The sequence below is a fragment of the Triplophysa dalaica genome, chromosome 10 (genome assembly GCF_015846415.1).
Source record: "Triplophysa dalaica isolate WHDGS20190420 chromosome 10, ASM1584641v1, whole genome shotgun sequence".
Classification (NCBI taxonomy): Eukaryota; Metazoa; Chordata; class Actinopteri; order Cypriniformes; family Nemacheilidae; genus Triplophysa; species Triplophysa dalaica.
In genome coordinates this window covers 22068098-22088728 of record NC_079551.1, presented here as the reverse complement: position 1 = coordinate 22088728, position 20631 = coordinate 22068098, and the positions used below count along the sequence as shown (strand labels likewise).

General features: G+C 35.7%; 1 protein-coding gene across 6 annotated transcripts in view; it reads left to right on the top strand.

The window, feature by feature from the left end:
- The window catches only part of LOC130429576 (arf-GAP with coiled-coil, ANK repeat and PH domain-containing protein 2-like), a 41337-nt gene that overhangs the window by 7006 nt on the left and 13700 nt on the right, over positions 1-20631 (top strand). For 3 of the 6 annotated variants that reach the window (XR_008907636.1, XR_008907639.1, XM_056758221.1), the window contains exons 2-10: positions 2250-2307; positions 5751-5870; positions 6247-6300; positions 8497-8555; positions 8961-9144; positions 10951-10995; positions 11510-11605; positions 14064-14138; positions 17101-17154. Coding sequence is in view for 1 of the 6 variants with exons in the window: in XM_056758221.1 (XP_056614199.1) it covers positions 2250-2307; positions 5751-5870; positions 6247-6300; positions 8497-8555; positions 8961-9144; positions 10951-10995; positions 11510-11605; positions 14064-14138; positions 17101-17154 (745 nt within the window). In the remaining 5 variants the exon portion in view is untranslated. The remainder of the gene's footprint in view (positions 1-2249; positions 2308-5750; positions 5871-6246; positions 6301-8496; positions 8556-8960; positions 9145-10950; positions 10996-11509; positions 11606-14063; positions 14139-17100; positions 17155-20631) is intronic. The other 3 variants (XR_008907637.1, XR_008907638.1, XR_008907640.1) reach the window with 1 other exon arrangement.

Genomic DNA, 20631 nt, shown 5'->3' with positions numbered 1-20631 from the left:
TCTTTCAAATTTGTTATTTTCATTCGCTGCAAATTGATACCAAACATGACATTCAACCAAACGTGTTTAAATATGAAAGTCAAGTTCTGTGAGTAAGTGTGAGCAGCAGATGGTGATGGTTTTTGCACAAATATTTTACCAGGCTGTCTCAATCTTATGTTCGCGTGCGAAGATTAGGGATTTTGTTTCTACAGTCCTAAATATGCATATTAATATGGATACTACCAGTTTAGTTAGCTTGGGTTAAACACAATAGTTTGGTTGTAAAACTATTGAGGAAAAAACTGTTGACTGTTTATTTGTGCTTGCATAATGTAATGTATTTCTGTGTATGAATGTAGAATAGTACTTGTCTTTATTCATAATACATTGGTTGGATGGTGAAAGAAGAGAAGAGTAAGAAAGCCGGATGTTATTGAATGTGAAGTTGTTTCATTAGAGCAGCCCCTCCCCATAACTCCCAGATCTCTGGAGCTTTGAGTCTGTAAGGCAATGGCCTAGATTTCATTAACAGCAGCTTGGTTTGCCCATATCAGCACTTTCCCAACAGTCCACTCCAGCCTGAGATGTTTGGTGAGAATCTACGGGACGAAAATAAGAGAACCATTTGCATGCTCCACTCTTATCATAACACCAAGAGAGCCAACAGTTACAGGAAAGGAACTGTTTTTATAGACTGTGGTAAAGCTTAAGTTATGAGTTCATGATGCTTAGAACATACTCACAAGCTTTATTCTCTAAAATGTTCCAAAATTATTCTTTTAATTATACTTTTTGCGTTTTTTGGTGCCACATGGAGGTCAGATGTGCCATAATTGTTATAGTTGTGGATGCCTATATTCTTGGTTTTCTTAAGCCACCGTCACACAAGACTTTTCGCTCCATTGACTTCCATTCATACGCATGCGAATGCATCAGACCTGAAACGCAAACCCATCCAAAGATATTTCAGTCCATTGCAAAGTTCAAGTTTGGTGAACTCTTATACCTGCGAATTCGCGTCACGTGAGTGCGTGAGACGAATAGAAGATCAAAACGCCAGCGTGATCTCTCGGTAAAGAAATGGTAAATATGAAGGAATCGCTCCCGCCCATTTTCGCAGCACTGTCCGGACGAATTTCGCATGCTCAAAGTGTAGTCTGAACACGGCATTAGTCTCAACCTCAGATGTCATGCCAAAGACGCCAGCATTTCCAGTATATATCAATTCCACGCGATACTACTTTGTTCTTGGAAAGAAATTATAGTTTGTTTTTGGTGTGAACAAGTCTTAAGGGGACAGTTCGCCCCCAAATAAAATTGTATTAACAGTATTGTTCCTTGATTTGGAAGTATAGTTATTTTTATTGCTGTAATTTTGGATTACTGTATATTGGTGTGAATATTTATTTAGACATGACACACAGCATGGCCACGATGGGCTTATTACTTGAATAAAACAATAACAAAAATATTGAAGACAAACGTTATTACATAATTTTAGTAGTCCAAACTTATTTTATGCCATGCTAGAAGTGTTCTGACCCAAGCTGTTGGTATTTTTTAGTTTGAAGGATTTTTAAGAGCTTTTTTCTTGGTCTTCAGGAGTTTACATTAACTAAACATCTCAGCAATTTCACAAAGCCACATGGAAATGTTAAGAGAGAAAAGCAGCTTGAAAGGGAAGTTAAACTGCACACAGATTGCGATTTCTCACAGTTTTACTGTGCTCATGACAAATTGATGCGTTTCGAAATTAAGAGTGTTGCAATAAGCCATTATTGGCAAATCAACTGAACCTTTTCTTGGTGTACATGTATAATATTACTTTTAAGCATGTCTTTAAGCATCATATCCTAGGGCTTCAGTGGTTCTTCAGAGGTTCTTTGGGGTGACCGAGGTGCTATATAGTACCGTTTCCGTATAAAGAACCTATTAAGCCCCTGTATGGTTCTTCTGTGGTTCTATATAGCACCATCATCATCCCAAAGAACCGCTGAAGAATCACTGAACCACCGAAATATGGTATAGAACTACAAGTTGTTCACCTATGATTACAAGCCAAGAACCACTTTTAGCATTTTTATCCGCTTTCAGTTGTAGTCAATTTTAATAGTTTTTATTTGATAATGGGAAGAAACTTTGTGTTTGTCTACATTTTGAAATCTCAGAAGCGTGAACAAATATATAATAGTGTCTGAGAAAGAATAAATCTGTATTCTTGTTTCAGTAGTTAAAATAAATAAATAAATATTTTTTGTACCCTACAGGGCGACGATCGAGGAGGTGGAGGGTGACGTCTGTGAGCTGGAGTCTAGACTTGATAAGGTACAATACATTTATACAAGTGTGGTCGAATGGTATGAATGTTTGTGACATTACAGATATGGGTTTTTCCTGGCACAATATGAGGCGAAGGTGGTGCCAACCTGATCTTGTACACAAACACGCACGTGAAGGCCTACTTTACCTTAAAGTGGGTTAACCAAACACTTAACATATTAAAACATATGAAACGTTCTAAAAATGAGATGAAAATAACCATTATTAAGTTATATTAAATATTACTTTGATTCAACCAAACAGAAATGTTTCAAATCAAATAAAGCTTTTTATGCTTTTCAACTAACTTTAATTGTAAACATTTGACTCAGCTGTTCGCTTCGTTATTTTTCGGTGTAATACACACTGATATTGTGTGTGCGCATACCTTTGTCTAAAACACTTCTATGAAACGCTTCTGTTATTAGTGATAACCTGTCTGAAACAATTCGATCCGGTGTCATTTCCCTCGCCATAGTAGAAACAAACGCGATCTCTAACAAAGATTGACGTTTGCGTATGAACTAGCAGACCTGTTACACTTCGATCGATCCGCATGTTTTTAACAGATGAAGTGAAGTTGACGCCATTGTTACTGTTTATTGCTAAATGCCAAAGCTTATAAATTCATGTGCACTGAGAGGGGGACCGACCAATCACAACAGCTTGAGGAGCGGAACTAGCTGATATGGTATGGGTGGGACATCTTCACTAGAGGTCGACCGATATGCGTTTTTCAGGCCGATACCGATTATTTCCATGCAAATTAGACCGATAACCGATATTTTGAACCGATATATATATAGTGTAAAAACGTAAATTTATATAGAAATTAAGAACACATGCTCTGAAACATTTGAAATATTTTTAATTCTGACTGAGAAATCTTAATCATAACACTTATATTAATACTAATAAAAAAAAGAAGGGAGCACCCAGCAGAATTCTGTGAACATTTTGTAAACCACAAGCAACACAGTAAAAAACAACAAGCAACAAATGAAAAAATGAATTGAATGTAACAAATTATATTTATTAATGGAAAAAAATAGGTTCTGATGACTTTAACATTGCATACAATACTTTTCAATTAATCATTATGCTAATCATTGGATTAACTAGCACAATTTTAATTTATATATTAAGTGTAAATAATTGAATTACCTTCATAGCTTTATTGTGTATGTTGTTGAAAAGACCGCAATATTTTCATGAAGCTATAACATGAGCATGAGAGCGCTCTGACTGAAGACCGACGATTCAAGTTCTTTATGCTTTAAAATGTCTTGTATTTTTGAAATGGCGTCATTTTAAGTGACGTGCAAAACGCCAGCTCGATCAATTACAAGAAACGCGTGTGCAGTGTGCTGCTCGCTTGCAGAGCAAATCATTGTTATACTGAGGATGTGAATTATATCTACATGATAATAATGTGTAAATCCCGCGGAACCTGCAGGAAACCCGCAAAGCTGCTCCGAAATTCAGGCACTTATTATATTGAAGTGTTTTGCATCTTCAGTGCAGTGGATTGAGATTTATTTCAACGTCTGATGCTGCTTTACCTCATAGAGCATGAACCCGAAGCAGCGCTTTCGGTGTGACAGTGAAAAAAGACTTTCTGTTCCGCAGCCTCCCGTGTTGATTGGCCGGACTCGTGACTTAGTCCCAACAAATCAGAGGGGCAGTGGGGGGCATTACTCTAGGCAAAACCCTAGAGTGACGTGTTCCGACTGCTCTCGCTAAATCCTTGGCCATTTTAATTTCAAAATTAAATGACTTTATCGGCAAATCGGCTTTGAAAATGATCGATATCGATTATCAGCTAAATCCTTAATATCGACGCCGATAATCGGCCAATTCGATAATCGGTCGACCACTAATCTTTACACACACACTCTAAGTAGGGAACCAATCACGACAGACCTGGACATCTTTACCAACCAGAGCGTTACGGAAATCCAGTCGTTGCTTCAGAAGAGAGACAGCGGTGGATGATAGACTTGAAATACCAAGTTTTTTTTAACCTAGAAACATGAACATCCGTTGATAAACACCCAAAAAACACAATCAAAGCTTCGAAAACAGGGAAAAATCAGGGCCTTTACTGCAGCTCCTAATATAGCTGCAACTCTTCAGCGCCTCACTGTCTGGATAACGAAACAGCTGTAATGGCACAACTGCAGTTACAAATTACAGTCTGTGTGATGAGTATGTTGAATATATGCAGTGTTTTTGTGAAGACACAAGGCATAGTTTTGGCAAGAGTCTGAGACGGCACTAAATTTGACAGCGGCCGCCTCCAATTTTTCTATGCAGGAAAAACCCCTGGCAATTCCATGCAATGTCAAGCTTAAGATTTAAGTTTTTTTCACCATACTGAATTGATCACATTTGAGATGTCATTGGATGGTTTACATTCTCGCTTAAAGTTTTTAAAAGATATGATTTTTATCATGTGAATGCTTCATCAGCACTCATCTGCTATGAAAACAGAAGTGATTGAAGGGGTGAGCGGCTCATTGTTTGGTTCGATTGCAGACCCGCCCAGTGTCGTTTGGCAGAGTGACTCACCCTTCTCACTTCCTTCTCTCTTTGAGGAAGGATATTGAGTCTTAAGGAGGAGCTCTTGAATTAGCAGCACAGCAATCTGTGAATGTTAAACATGTAGTAATAAAACATCTACAGTCACACCAGGCACCAACGTCAAGTAATATCAAGTATGACATTACCATAATTTTTTTGACATGCTCCATAGTATTACTTAAAGTCCCAGTGAAATAAAAAATGACAATGCCTATTTTGTCATGAAATATTGCAGCGTTTATTGTAAATAGTTTATCAATGTGGCTCATTCTCTTTCTAAAAATCGTGTGCCCACTGAAAATGCTCTTCCCTAATGACGATATTAGACGGCTTGGGCGGAGCATCCGTTAACTCCTCCCCTTCAACTGTCAGTCTGCTGCTAGTTCCTTTTCACAATGCAATGGCTGTTTTTATACATCCAATCAAATCGCAGAGATAGACGAAAGCCACGCCCACGACTTTTCTCATTCAAAATTCCATTTCTCCCGGAAATGCGTCAAAATATGGAAGTAGAAACGATCGCAACTTCCGGTTCACGTGGACATTAAAGGACCCTGGAATGTTATACCGTATTATATAAACCATTAAGCACTATGGTAGCCAATCCACAATGTTTTTTTTCATCTGTCATCATTTATTCACCTCCAAGTCTTGCAAAACCCATATATCACTGATATTTTGAGAAATGTCGCAAAAGGGGGTTTGTGTTCATACAATTAAAGTCAATAGAGTCCAGTGTTGTTTGGTTGCCAACATTCTTCTGAATATCTTCTGGCAATTACTCTCAACAACCTAAATTTTCACCTTCAAGCTTCCATCGTTCATGCATTTTTGCTTATATCTTTGTCGTTGTTTTCCGTGTTTAGCTGGTGAAACTGTGCATCGGAATGATAGATGCTGGAAGGGCGTACAACACGGCCAACAAACAGTTTGTGACTGGCATTCGTGAGCTGGCGCAGCAGTCTGCCAAAGATGATGTCATAGAGGTAAATCTAAAGGATTACATGTAATACGTCATTCATTTGGGTAACACTTTATTTTACGGTGCCCTTGTTACACATGTTACGTGTACGTTGAATGTTTTTTGAAAGCTTAACCAAAGACCCTGATGTTTATGTACTCCTGCTGTAGTATGTTCAGATAAAATGCTGCCAAGTTACAGCCTGCTGTTTATTTAGGGATCTTTAAAAAGCATTCTTGCTTTATGTTCACACAAAAATACTGGCCACAAACCAACGTTCCTTCTCTTTCTATATTTCTAAAAGGTTTAGTGTAGTGTAGTGTAGTGTACAGTACTTTGTTTTTCTCGTCTTGTATCTTTGTTGACCTTATAGACTGTATGGTTCTCTCATTTCTTCACAGTCGAGTCTTACAAAGTTTGCTGAGAGTCTTCAAGAGATGATCAACTATCACACAGTAAGAACCTCTGCTCAAGAATACTTTTGCTGTATTGGCTTATCGTGTGTTACTTCTTCTTTTCTTGTTCCTCTGTCATATTTGCACAGGTTTTTTTAAAGGAATTTGATTCAAATGTGCTGATGAAAGCGATGACTACAGCACAAATTATCACGATTTCACAGGTTTACAGCAACAAGTTCCATTGGTTATCAGTATTTAACTACATTAGTTAACATGAGATAACATTTAACAATATTTCTACAGTGATTTGTTATTAAAAACTTTCACATTTCATTCAATCCATGGTTTTTAGGGCATACCGAATAAACATCTGGAAGATATCTATTTAATGTCTTTTTTATTGTTTGCTCATCTCCAATTCTTCCCTGTAAAATCTCCTGACAGATGTTATATAGAAGATGTCTGTAAGATGTTTATGATTTAAAATGTAATTAAAACATTTAATGTCTGTGTTTACATCTGGAAGACGCTTTTTTATTGTTTGCTTATCTCCAATGCGTCGGATGTCATATGACATTTAGAAGATGTTTAAAAATGGATGTAAAAGAGACATTTATAAAGACATTTATCTGATGTTTTAAGCAGATGTTTTCCAGATCTGTAGTAGATATCTCAAAGACCTACATGTGCGATTGGACGGCAGACATGCATACTGTACAATTCTATATATCAATCCTATAGGAACAAGGCCCAAAACACACAAAGGGAATTTTGTAATGGTCTTAATGGACAAATAATATAGTTCATAATGGTATTTTAATGAAAACCAGTAGAATGTGATGGTTTCTTTTGGGTTCCTATTGTTTTTTTGGGTAATAGTCACATACACTTAGCATCACTTCTGTTCTTTGTATAAACACAGCAGCTGGTCATTTACCACATGATAAGTGTGAAGACATTCGATTTTGTTTAAAAAAACATGAGCTTTCAGACCATCTGGACTGCTTTGGCATACTCTGAGCATACTAATATTTGAGACCATCCGTACTTTGATATTCCACTTTATTCTATGTAAAGCTTTGCCAAAATGCTTTTTTGTGTACTGACATAGCACAAATGTGTTTAAAGTCAATGAGAAACAGAGAAAATGTCAGTGTTTATGTATATATTTAAGTTAGCGCCATTTAGCTTAGCATCAAAACAGATATGAACATATAAAAGGTTCACTCCACACATGATGTTACATTAAGCGTGGAGATATGATGGAAATTGCATGAAAACATAGAGAAATTAGTTTTTGACTCATTGATACTAAGTTTCTCATCTATCTCACACGAGCCGGTTTTTTTTCACTGACCATGGAGGAAAATGAGTCACACTGTAGCATGCTTATGTAACGGGCTGTGGTACGAATAGCATTAGGACACATTTCAGTAAACAATGCATGGCATCAAGCTCGCATAGCTGAAAATTTTTGCGTTCCGGATTTGTCCCTGCTGTTGCCTGAAGCACTTTAGTTGAAATCTTCGAGTCACTGTTTATGGGATAAGATCAGCTGACTTGTGGTTAAAGTCCTCACAAACTTGAACTATGCGCGTGATCTTTAGCGCTGATGCCTGGCACATCCAACTCAGTTTATCTGACTTGGTTTATCTGGCCTTGGAACACTTCTGTTTAAATCCCAGAAAGAGAGAGAAAAAACTATGTTATCATTTACTCACCCTCATGTCATTTCAAGCTTTTATGACTTTCTTTCTTTCGCAGAATATAAAAGAAGATATTTTGAACAAAGTTGGTAATCGAAAAGCAATGGACCCCATTCACTTCTATAGAATGGACACAAAACCAATGCAAGTAAAAAGGGTCCAGTTAACATTTTTCAAAATATCTTCTTTTTTATTCTGCAAATGAAAGTCAGAAAGGTTTAAAATGACAAAAGGGTGAATAAATGATGGCAGATTTTTTATTTTTGAGTAAAGTATCATTTTAACACCCTATCTACACTGGCCACGGAGCGACGAGAAACAATCAAATATAATAGAAAGCATTAAAACCCATTATTATTAAAAATGTTGTCCACACTGGATGTGGTGCGATGTGAAACAACAATCTCATTAAGAACCACCATTGCCATGTTGTGCTGCACCTGTCGCGTCCGGTGTGAAATGTGTACAAATGGCAACAACAAATGTAATAAAATCTATGACTTGTTTTGGTTTCACAACAGTTATCACTTTTGTTTTGTTTTTACAGATTCTGTTCGAACAAGCACAACGATCAATTAAATCACAACTTCAGACATTTGTGCGAGAGTGAGTACGCTAACAATGTTAACAATTTTTATTATAGTCATGTTGTATTATAGTCTGATAGAGTGATGTAATTTTTCAATATTACAAAACTTTCTTTTTTGGCAGTTTAATGTGCAAAGTCAAATTAAGTAAACCACTTGAGGGCCCATAAATGGCATATAAATGTAAATTATATATACGTTTTTTTGCATTTATTAATATTATTTATTAAATCTTTTTTTTTTTCTCTGTAACTACACGTCAACTTTTAAAACAAGGCATGTTATTCTATAACTAAACCACCATGATTGATGAAGAAAGCTTATTTGTCCACTACGCCGAGGCTTGAAATTGTTATAATAGTTAAAAGGGCACTGTAGCGGTCGAGGAATGCACGTTTAAGGGATAACAATGCTCGCTGTGCAGGGACCTCCGGAGGTTTAAAGAAGCAAAAAAACAGTTCGACAAAGTGAGCGAGGAGAAGGAGGCCGCTCTGGCAAAAAATGCTCAGGCACCTCGCAACAAACAGCACGAGGTGGAAGAGGCCACCAACATCCTCAACGCCACACGCAAATGTTTCCGTCACATCGTCCTGGACTACGTGATGCAGGTGAGACTTCTTTAAAATGCACTCATGTTTTTAAAGGATAGTTTTTTTCCAGCGATAGGCACGGGAGTAAAGGTTGAAACAACATCATTTGCGCACACGGTCATATGAAGAGAAGCGGAACGGATTAAGTCGGATTATTTAAATATTTTTATTACATTTTTTTTTTTTTTCTTTTTGATTTATTGCGTAACCTCTTCAGTATGTACGGCACCGGTCACGTGGAGTCATTTGATGAGGCTTTTGTATCTTTTTTTAACTTAAAAGAGGCCTTCACAAGCAAATTCCTCTAATTACCAGATAAGCCCCAACAACACTCTACGGCCGTGTTCACATTTGAGTTCTTTTTTTGACGCTTGCAATGTTGTGTTTATGAACAACGGCCGGTTAATGTTCAAAGATAGCATTTGTGCACGAAGGCAGTTTAGAGAGACAGGCTTCGTAGGCAGCGTCACGGAAGTCGATTTGAATAATAAACAGACAGAGAGCATCTTTGGTATTACCAAACACACATATAAAAACTGCAATGCAAATTTCTCGCTAGAAATCCAATCCGAAGTTATTGAAAGTGAAAATTAACCTTACATGTATACAAAACTGTTCTCCAACCTGCGTTTTGGCTGCCATTAAATTTTTTCGAGCTTGAGCCTTCTCGACCAACCACGTTCCACGCATGTTGTTATGGAAACGACAGGTCTCTGTCATTTGTTAGCTGTGTAAAAGGTGCTTGACGTCAGGCGTGAAGGTGCTGTTGTTTAAAATAAGCGCTCATGACTTTTTCTGAAACACAGTTTGCTCCATATGATTAAAATGTAGAATAGACGCTTGCAGCTTCAAAAGAGAAGTCAAGTGTGAACATGGCCTAAGAATTTACGCCTTGGTTCTGAACATTAAAGAAAGCCACTGAGTGTTTGAATGATTCAAATAATGACAGAATATTCGTTTTTGGGTAAACTATTTCTTTAACTAGCATAGTGAAATCCTGCAGGAAGGACTGATAGAGATGGTTAACCTTTGTTCTCGCACAATCTTTGCACAAATTCTTGTGTCATTACATTGGAGTCGCAAAAAATGCAAGTTTGTAAATATTGCATAAAAAATCTATATTTATATTTGTTTTCATTGCAGTTTCAAGCGATGCATAGTATTATAAACATTCTATGTAAGGATTTCTATATTACAGTTCAGCAATATCAGTCGTAACCTTGAGTACGCTTAAAATTTGATTGTGGTGTGTAGTTATGCACTTTAAATTATGAAAGGAAATGTGATCCATTCATATAACACAATAAAAGTGTCCACCACACTTCCTGTGCTCTGTAGTAATGACCCCACAAGATCAGGTTGAGTTACTCCCGTTCACAAGTGTAATATCAGTCTGCCAGCTGTAAAGTATAGATCTCCAACGTAATTACCCTAACTTGACCTTTCTCTCTAGGCACCCTATAATCTCACAGGCTCCAATGAGTCATTTTATAATCTCACAGGAGCTCTGTATGCGGTAAAGTACACCCCCTGGTGGCCAACAGTGAGATCAGCGTTTCCAATTGGTTTCCAGTTAAAAAGTTCAGGAAGCAGATGTGTAGCGCTTGATAGTGGGAGAAGGAACCAGATCATTATTTGAGCATAAGTGACGCCTCAAACATTTTTTATGACGTGTCCTTACTGTATCTGGAAAATCCAGTTATTCATTTTGATCAGCATGATGGCTTTGTGTGTGTTTTCTTAACAAAAGCAATGATGTATATAGAAACTACCTGTTACCTTTGAATAAGGATTTAGTTATCAGTTTTATTTCTGTGTTTTCAGATTAATGTGCTCCAGTCCAAAAGGCGCTCAGAAATCCTCAAATCGGTAAATTATGGCTATGTTATTTAGAGTTTTACTAATAATAATGTTATTTTGTATGAGCAGTCCAACATGTAACCTGCGACCACATACACTTCCATTTAAACCATGCTTTGCGTCACTTAATCATTCTTTTCCATAATTTTCCTATTTTCAGGCTCATTTAGTGTAGTAGTAAAATAGTTTTATTGTAGCTTGTTAAATTATTAACATTTTAAATTACCTTTTATTTTAATATTTTATGTCTATATTTTCTATAATTTTACTGTACATACATTTAATTTATTTTTATTTCAGTTTTAGTTTTAATTGTTTTAGTTTCAGTAAGCAAGCATAACCTTGATCTTTTCTGAGATCTTATTGGTTTCTTTTTCATCATTCTTCATCAAATGAATAGGTCTGCACAATTATATTCTTGTCAATTAATTTCATACAATTTAACATGTGTTAAATAAACAGATTTACAGGAAATATCTTCTTATTCTGAGTTATATTGTTAAAATGTTTGTCTGCTTTCTAGATGCTGTCCTTCATGTACGCCCACCTGACCTTTTTCCATCAAGGTTATGATCTGTTCAGTGAACTACAACCCCTCATGAAACACCTGACAGGACAGGTACATCATGTTTTTCTTTCTGATGATAATCCATAAACTCTCTATAAATTTTATTTAAGACAGGTGTGGCACTATAAATAACCATTATCTGTCACTTGAGTTGTCTAATTTTCATCATGTTGTGTGATTATTCTTTTATTTGCCAAAGATATATATGGATGTGGGATTTTTGCATATTTTTATGTACATCATATTAATGTATTTAGTTTAATTATATTTCTATAGCAGTTTGCATTATATATAACAGGTTTGTATTGTTGCAAAGCAGCTTTATAGAAAATATGTTTTACTATTGGAGGCAACAATTTTGTGGAAATTTGGAATATTTTACTATTTTATTTATTTTATTTGTTTACTAATTCATGTTTCATTTGTATGTTCTGGTACAATTTGCTTCTGCGCCAGTGACATAAGGTTTAGGAGCTAGACTTCATTATTCCTTTTTACTACTACTTCTAGTACTATGATTCAATTTCACATGAAATTGCCACCTCATCAAAAACAGATATTCTATATTATTGCAATTTTTGTTTTACAATGTACATTAGCATTATTAGAGAAACTTGTCAACGTCAAACTATTAAAAAAAGAGAAAAGGCTAAAAACTCCAATTCTTTTTTGAGTTTAGTTGTCTGTTTCACTTTAAATATTGCTTGATATTTCCAATGTGACATCACAGAAACGTTTGTGAAAAAACTCTTATTATTACTCATAGTTTATAATGTAGTAATGCAGTGTAGTGTAGTGAGATAGATACAGGAGCAGATAGTGTAGTAGTGGTTTATATCTGTACCAGCTTTGTTGTTTTCACCCTCGGCACGTGAATCTTTGTTTCCTGTGGGCAGGAATGTGAAGAGGATTCTTCAGATGTGTGATAGGCCGATGCAAGCGCCATTAGGCCACATTGGAAACAGGAAGTTAAATTGGGTGAATTTAGAGTATTCCTTGTCTGGGAGTGTGTGCTAGTCCGTTTAGAGATCCGCGTGGAAGTGGATTGTATGGCGCTGGGTTATTAGGACTTATTTTCTGCTGCCTGTCAGGCGTGATGAAGCTCAAGAGAGTGGAACACTTGTGTCGGGAGGTTTGGGGAAGCTGCTCGCAGGTTTGTGTGTCTGTTTGTCATGGGCTTACAATTCGTACGTCTAGAGAATTGTTATTACACTACCTGACGAAAGTTTTGAAACACCTCCTCTGTTATTGTTATTACGGCTTATCAGATTTAGATTTTTTTTTTAATAGAATAACATGATTTGAAATAGTCAGAAAGGAAGTATATTGGTATAGATATATATTAAAGCAGAATGTTTTTAGGGTATTCTTAGATCAACAGTTATTCATTTAGATCTGGATATTCCTTAGTAATGTCTTTCAGTTTTTTACCCATAAAGTAATGGTGACGTATCTCATGAAGGTTTGGTCTGAAGGAGCTGACGCTAGGGGTTGATTCATGCTCAGGGGTTTGTCAGGTGCTCAAGCTTTGTCATTAAACCCTATAGACAGTGGAAGCATGGTTGTTGGGACTGCATCGGATAAAAAACATTTCCCATCTGATGTTATCAGCTGTGCATCTGCCCGCCTCTTTCCTGGTGCAGCAAAACAGAACGACGTACTAAAACACTGTATGTTTTTATCTGTGTGCTTGAGAAAAGAAACTACAAGCATTGTTATTTCTTAAAGCGCCAAGCATTAACGCTTTGGCACATTAAGTGTCTTGCACTGATTGCGAATGAGACCTCAGATTGTGTTGTTTTTTGCTGGGTGTACTTTTCTATAACGTACCATTGTTACCCGGCAAAGAATATAGCCAATAATAGCTCAAAAATTTTAACATCACTAGATATAAAAGTCACACCCTCTTTCAAAGGAAAACATTTTGCAAGGACAAAAATTTCCTTCGTTTTATTACATTTTCTTACATTTTGTTTTCGACAATATTAAAGGTTCACCCCAAAATAAAAATTATGTTTTATTTATTAACCGTCATTTGGTTGAAACCCTGTTTTTTGTGAAATACAACAGAAGATATTTTAAGAAATACTTTTCTGTTTATACAATGGAAGGCAATGCGGTTCAGTACCAACACTCTTCAAAATATCTTCTTATGTATTCTGCAGAAGAAACAAAGTAATGCATGTTTGGAATGACATGTAAATAAATAAATGATAAAAGATTAAACATTTTTGGGTGAACTATCCCTTCAAAAATCTGTTTACTGTGATGTTATATAGTAAGCCGCTAAAGTATTGGGTGTTTGGATGTTTGTAAATCAGTTCCAAAGTATAACCGTATAACATTTTATATAATAAAAACTTTGCAGCAAACGTAAAGCACTTTTTAAGAAAACCGTTTCATAAAAGGCCTTCCTTTGTAATCATTTGTGTAAATAAAACTTCATACGGATAAAAATCATTATTTCAAAAACGAAATGGGTCTTTATACACATGTATGTCTCTTTCAGTTGGATCAGTTGGTGGTGGATGCAGCTAAAGAGAAGAAGGACATGGAATTGAAACACTCAACTATACAACAGAAGGTACGAGAGCTCCTAAAAAAACACACCTGCATGATCACCAGGCTTAAATCTGCTGAACCATCTCACGCTGAATGAGCGGCTTTCTAAATATCGTATGCTGTCTATGTGGATTTTCAACCAATGAGATTTCACTGTAGATTTGGCTACGCAGTGCACAGTATGGCTGGGAATCGAAAATCAATTCCAATTCGGAGTAGAAAAAGTCAGATCAGAATCAAAAGAATAGGAATCTGATTCTTGAAATTCACATTTCAATTCCTCTTATCAATTCCTATGTGCATTTTTTCTTAAATGTTCATAAGTTAACTTGTGATTTAGCTGATATATCAATAACAGCCTTTATGAAAATGAACCATATTTTTACTATGAGAAGCATAGTTTAGCTCTAGTATTTGCATTAACGCACAGAAACCACAAACTTAGTTTCATTATGGCAACTACAGTTAACCCATGATGTAGTTACTATGTGTGTGTATATATACACAAAATGGTGCTCATAAATATATATATATATATATATATATATATATATATATATATATATTTGCAAACAAGTCAATAAGCAGGCTAAATGACCATACACGTTTATATAACTTTGGAATCGAAACTGGGAATCGATTAGCGGAATTGGAATACTAATCGCTAAAATTCCAACGATATCAAACCCCTAGTGCACATTGATGAATCTTTAAGCCGAAAAAACTGTTTGCGTGAAGATAGTCATTGTATCATTTTGAAATCTTTATCTCATTTGGTTTCCTGAAATGCTGTGTGACTTCTAGAAACCCTAGGGATGAATTTAACTGCTATCGTATGCATGGTTTTACCAGAGCCATTGATAGAGAGAGTTGTGTCTTCTCCGTTAACTCCAATGGAACAGTTTTTTCAATAGTTTCCCGGAAGTTATTATTAACGCATGGAGCTGCGACTAAACAGACCAATTGAGGTAAACTTTTAACCCATTTAAAGACAAAAGCCATTTAATGAATAAAAAAATGAAAGAAATAAAGCATTTAAAGAGAAAACATAACTTCCTGGAACTATCTGAAGGCTCCATGAATCACGTGACGCTACAGCGTTTTGGACTTCCGTTGGTAGAACTCTCAATGGCCCTGGGTTTTACTAATAAATGCAGAGTAATAAAGTTGTTGTTATGACAGTAAAGCTACTCATGAGCTTTACCTCCGAGCATGATGGGAGCTTTGGATCGAAACCTGTATTATGAGGTGCAGTGGTTTGGTAGAAATGGTCAGGGTACCAAAAGTTTAGTACATTTGTACTTCATACCAGTTTTAAAACGGTATCCCAGCAAATTGCAATCTGCTATTGAACATGTACATATTCACGATATAAACAAGCCAACGTCCCATTTGTTTCGCCAGTAAGCATTGCTTTTGAAAGTCTTTATTCAGTGACACCATAGGACTACAGCCATAATGTACAGCAACGTCTCTTATCAAATTCTATGCAGATGCAGTTGATCATAAATTGCGATAACAGCCAAGTCTAGGGAGGCAGAGAGAGGGTTTGAAACCATTGTGACCAATGAATGCAGTAATACCACCTACTATTTTGAACTGTCAACCGAACATTAGCGCAAAATTTCTTATGATATTATATTATGTTGTGACGTTATATAAACAACCACGGTTATTATTAATTAAAGCTGAGTTTTAGACCTGCAGTTTACAAATGCTTCTGAGCAAACTGAAAATGCCACATAACAAAACGTGTGTGTGTTCCTTAGTATACCACTTAGCATGTGCATAGGCGTACATCATGATGTAATTCAACAAATTTACTTTACATCACTATGGTTATTTTGCTGGTAGACAGTATTTCTTTTTTCCTTTCTGGTTTTAGGTCTTCAAGTATTTATTTATTTATTATATGTGACCCTAGATCATCAAACCAGTCTTAAGTAGCATGGAAACATTGTTAGTAAAAGACAAAAATACATTGTATGGGTCAAATTGATCGATTTTTCTTTTACGCCAAAAATCATTAGAATGTTAAGTAATGATTATGTTCCATAAAAATATTTCGTAAATTTCCTACCTTAAATATATATATCTTTATTGTTGATTGGATGGCCTGCTACAGCTCCTCTGATAAACAACTTAAAATGCAATTTTCTCAATATTTTGTTCTTTTTGCTCCCTCAGATTTCAGAGTTTTATTTATCTCCACCAGATATTGTCCTATCCTAACAATCCATACATCCATAGAAAGCTTAATTATTCAGTTTTTAGATGATGTAAATAACATTGACCCATAAGACTGGTTTTGTTTTCCAATATGTACTATTTTTTATAATTTTACTAGCACATTTACTTCAATATACTATACTTTAGTAAGTAAACATACTCTGTGGCCGAATGATTTAAAACAATGTTATAACTTGTTCTCACATAAAGGACTTTTATTTTGACGGGTTGCCGCAAAGGAGTGTTTGACGGAAGCTTCCTCGTTATGTAATGCAGACGCTAAAAGCGCCACAAGCGCAAAACAAGCACATTACAAATACATTGCGGAAATCATATGGCCCTAGATATCACACATAAGTCGAGCAAACTTCGGCCATTCGGACATCATTCAAGGATTTAAGATAACAGTCACCAGTCTTCAATTCACCATTTAACACCCGAATACACAGAGATAAAACAACGCAAGTATCGATAACAGTATCGTTTGACATACTCTAGTATCGACCCAATTATGTACCGAGCCAAAAAAGTACCGGTTCTCGGTCCCCATCCCTAGTGCACTGCTTGGTAAACTAAAACTACTTTAGTCTAATGACCACTGCATTACAGCATGTACAGTAAAATGCCATATTGGGCACATAATGATTCACCTGCTTGTGCCAAAATTTTGCTCGCCTTCAGCAGTGATCTATTTTTACTTGTTCCTCTCACTCTCTCTCTCTCTCTGTGTCTTTTTCTCTGGGCTGTGTCAGCAGTTGTTAACAGGGTCTGTCTTCTTTTCCCTGCACTCATATGAGGCCGCACTGCAGGTGAGTCTGTCGCTTCTGTCCTTTACTTTTAAATGCTGGGAGTTCAAAATTTACGCAGATATATCCCTGGTGTATCACTTTTCTTTCTCCGCTGAACACAAACAAATCATTTTTTATGAAATCTCACGTGATCCTCAATGTGTTGAAGCAGCAAGATGCACAGAAATGCAAATAACAAATACTCTAGCGGTCAATATTTTGAATTAATTTAGGAAAGCTAATGTAAACAACCGGTTCTGAGCACTAAATCGAATTTATAATACCTAAAATCTTATTGGATCTCTTGTGTCTCTCGACTAGTTATCATATGCACATTTCATCATGAGACACGCACGATTACATTTTGTAAAGAATTCTCATTTTTGATTCTTCAAAATAACCTAGAAAAAAAATCTCAAGACGTTAAATTCTTACATTTTTTTTCAAAAGATTGATCGGTTAATGGAGAGGGACTAATAAATATTATGCCATAGTATAATAATAATAATATAATATTGCTAACATTTTCGCTAACATGCGATCGCTAATGCCGTTTAACACATCACATGCTAATTTACTCTATATACATAAGAATGTAATGCGCTTACCATAGAAGTAAAGTTTATTGTATAGTTGTGATTGTATAGTGATAACAGCTCCGGATAAAAAGACACAAGGCAGAATTACTGATGTGCATCATTGATGGCGTAAATATTTAACGCTCTTCTCCTATTGGTGATTCTGACCCATGTGCCACAGTTAATGAATTTGATCACACACACACATACAGCCGCTTTCCTAAATGGGAGGACCTTACAATGGTTACCAAAGCTGTCCATCTTTATACACATGTACGTACACGCACACAAACCATGTATGCTGTGTATAGACTCCTGTTAATGAGGGAGGTCACAGATAACACATACAGGACAGTCACAGTAATGTCTGAAAGTTAGATGAAGCGTCACACACACTGATACACATTGCTGCAGTCTTCAGTATGAAGATCTTCAGTCGCTTCCACTATGTTTGGTATCTGGTGAGTTTATTCACTCTACTTTATTTCTGTAATAGTGAAACAAAGTGACATTCTTCGATATGTTAAGTATATTACTTTCTCCATAATCCACTTTGAAATCAAGTATGAATATGGTTTTGTTGAATGTAAGTGTGAAATATTCTTCGTAAACAATGTATTTATGTTTAGACATTGACCTAGTATGTCCTACTGTTTGATCTTGGAGTGCTTGGTTTTACTTGGTTTGGTTTGGTTGGCTCTGTTTGAATGATCCGGATGGATTTAGGGTGTTTTCATTATGGTTTATGATTTTGTTTATGTTGGCATTTCATGTAAGTGTGAGGAAAGGATTTAGGGTTGTAACCGATCATTTTGATGGCTAAGACCTTTGTATTTGAATTGGAACCATCGGGCATGGTCAGTCAGTTTTGGTCAAGTGTCAGTGAAGAACAAAACTAGTTAATATAATTTTCAAGTTTTTATTTAATGACTAGATTTCAAGTTCAATGTCAAAACCACTATGTTAAATGTAAAAAAAACTTATTTGAACGTTTTGACAACCAGAACTTAACTTGACAAACTATATATATACAAACATATACATATATGAGTTGGTTTGCAAAACGAGATAACTCTGTTTTTAAAAATTAACTATAATTTAAACTATAATAACTAAAAAAATACAGCTAACTAACAGAAGAAAACACAATAAAAACATGATGACATAATAAAAAACATGATTTTTGAGAATTTTTTTAAAAGCAGGTATCTCATTTTCAAAACAAACTCTTCGTATGTATACATATTGATATATTAGGGCTGTCAACATGTTAATGCATATGTTTCATTTTCTGTTTATTTTGACATCCTTTGTATAGCGTTATATTATATAATCACACTCTCATTCATGTTAAGGCCTTAGACATGATAGCTCTCAATTATACTGTTCTTTAATGTTGAACGGTTATAATTAGTGTTAAAATAAAGAAAAAATATTAAATTTAATGGAGACATCCGTTGCAGTACTAATATCAGAATGTGGGCTTTCATTCCTAAAATAATGCTGTGAAAGTTATTTCTACATTAATTTGGAGTTTAAATGTGAAATTATTAGAATGTAAAAGTATATTTAAAACATTAATGTTATGTGCGATTAATCGTGATTAACCACAGAAAAAATGTGTGATTAATCACATGTTTTTAATCGATTGACCGGTCTAATAAATAATATATATATATATATATATATAGTGGTGGGCATAGATTAATTTTTTTTAATCTTGGAATTAATTTAGATTAATCTAGATTAAAATGGCTCATTTGAATTCTGCCGAAGGCATTCAGAATATGTGTGCAATCCAAATAATGACAAAAAGTAAGTCTTTGAGAACGGGTTTCTCAAGCCAGGTGGCGCATTAGACCAGGGGCCCATCTCCTGTTTCCAAAATGCATCACAAACTGCTTGAGAAAGCTGTTCTACTATGATAATTGTGATGAAAATAAATTATGTTCAATAACATGTACTTGTGTTTACTTCCGCATTAGCTAAGGGATGCTTTGCATTTAGGTGGTACTTGAGACTGCAAGAGCTCCTACAGTACATTTACATTTAGTCATTTAGCATACGCTTTTATCCAAAGCAATTTACAAAGAGTTAGGGAGCAACAAGCGATATGTCATACAGGAGCCATAATACATTAGGTGCCAATACAAATTTACAGGCTTCAACTAAAGCTAGACCACTACCTGTTGAGAGAAAGTTTTTTTTTTAAACCAATTCCACATTGCACAAGGTGCAAACAACCTTAGTCTTGTCGATGTTTCCATTGGGAAACTTCTTAAAAATAAATTGTCCCTGAAGCAACCCGGCGGCTTCAAAGCTGCATCCATGTTAGCACGTCACGTTTGATGTGGTAATTTCACAGTAACGTTATGTAGTGTTCAGACAAAACGCGAATTGCGTGAATCACGCGAGTTGAATAATCTCGTTCTCGCCTGGTACGGTGCAATTCAGCTAGGTATACATCCGCGCTAAAATATCAAGGTGAAATTCATCATAGCTTGCGTAGTATAGACCCAGCTCCCAACCCAACTTTGAGAATAGATTAACGGCGGCATTTTTTTTTTATCGCGCGATAAGAGTCTCACGTTAACGCAGCACGTTAACGCCGTTAACGGCCCACCACTAATATATATGGATATAAAGGGGTTTGTTTCCAAAATGAGAGGTCAGTTTTTAAACTTTTTCAAAAATCATGTTTTTTATTATGCTTTGATATTTTTATTGTGTTGGCTATATTTTTGTAATTACGGCTTAAATCAAAACAAACCAACCGCAGTTTGATTGATTTTTATTGGAATGCACAATAAAAGAAACATTTTGTTATGAGGGTCTACATGTAGGGAGGGGTGTGTTGGCTTTGTTTTGAACTGCAGCTGTTTGGTTCCAACTGGGGCTGTTGTAATATCACAATAATAGA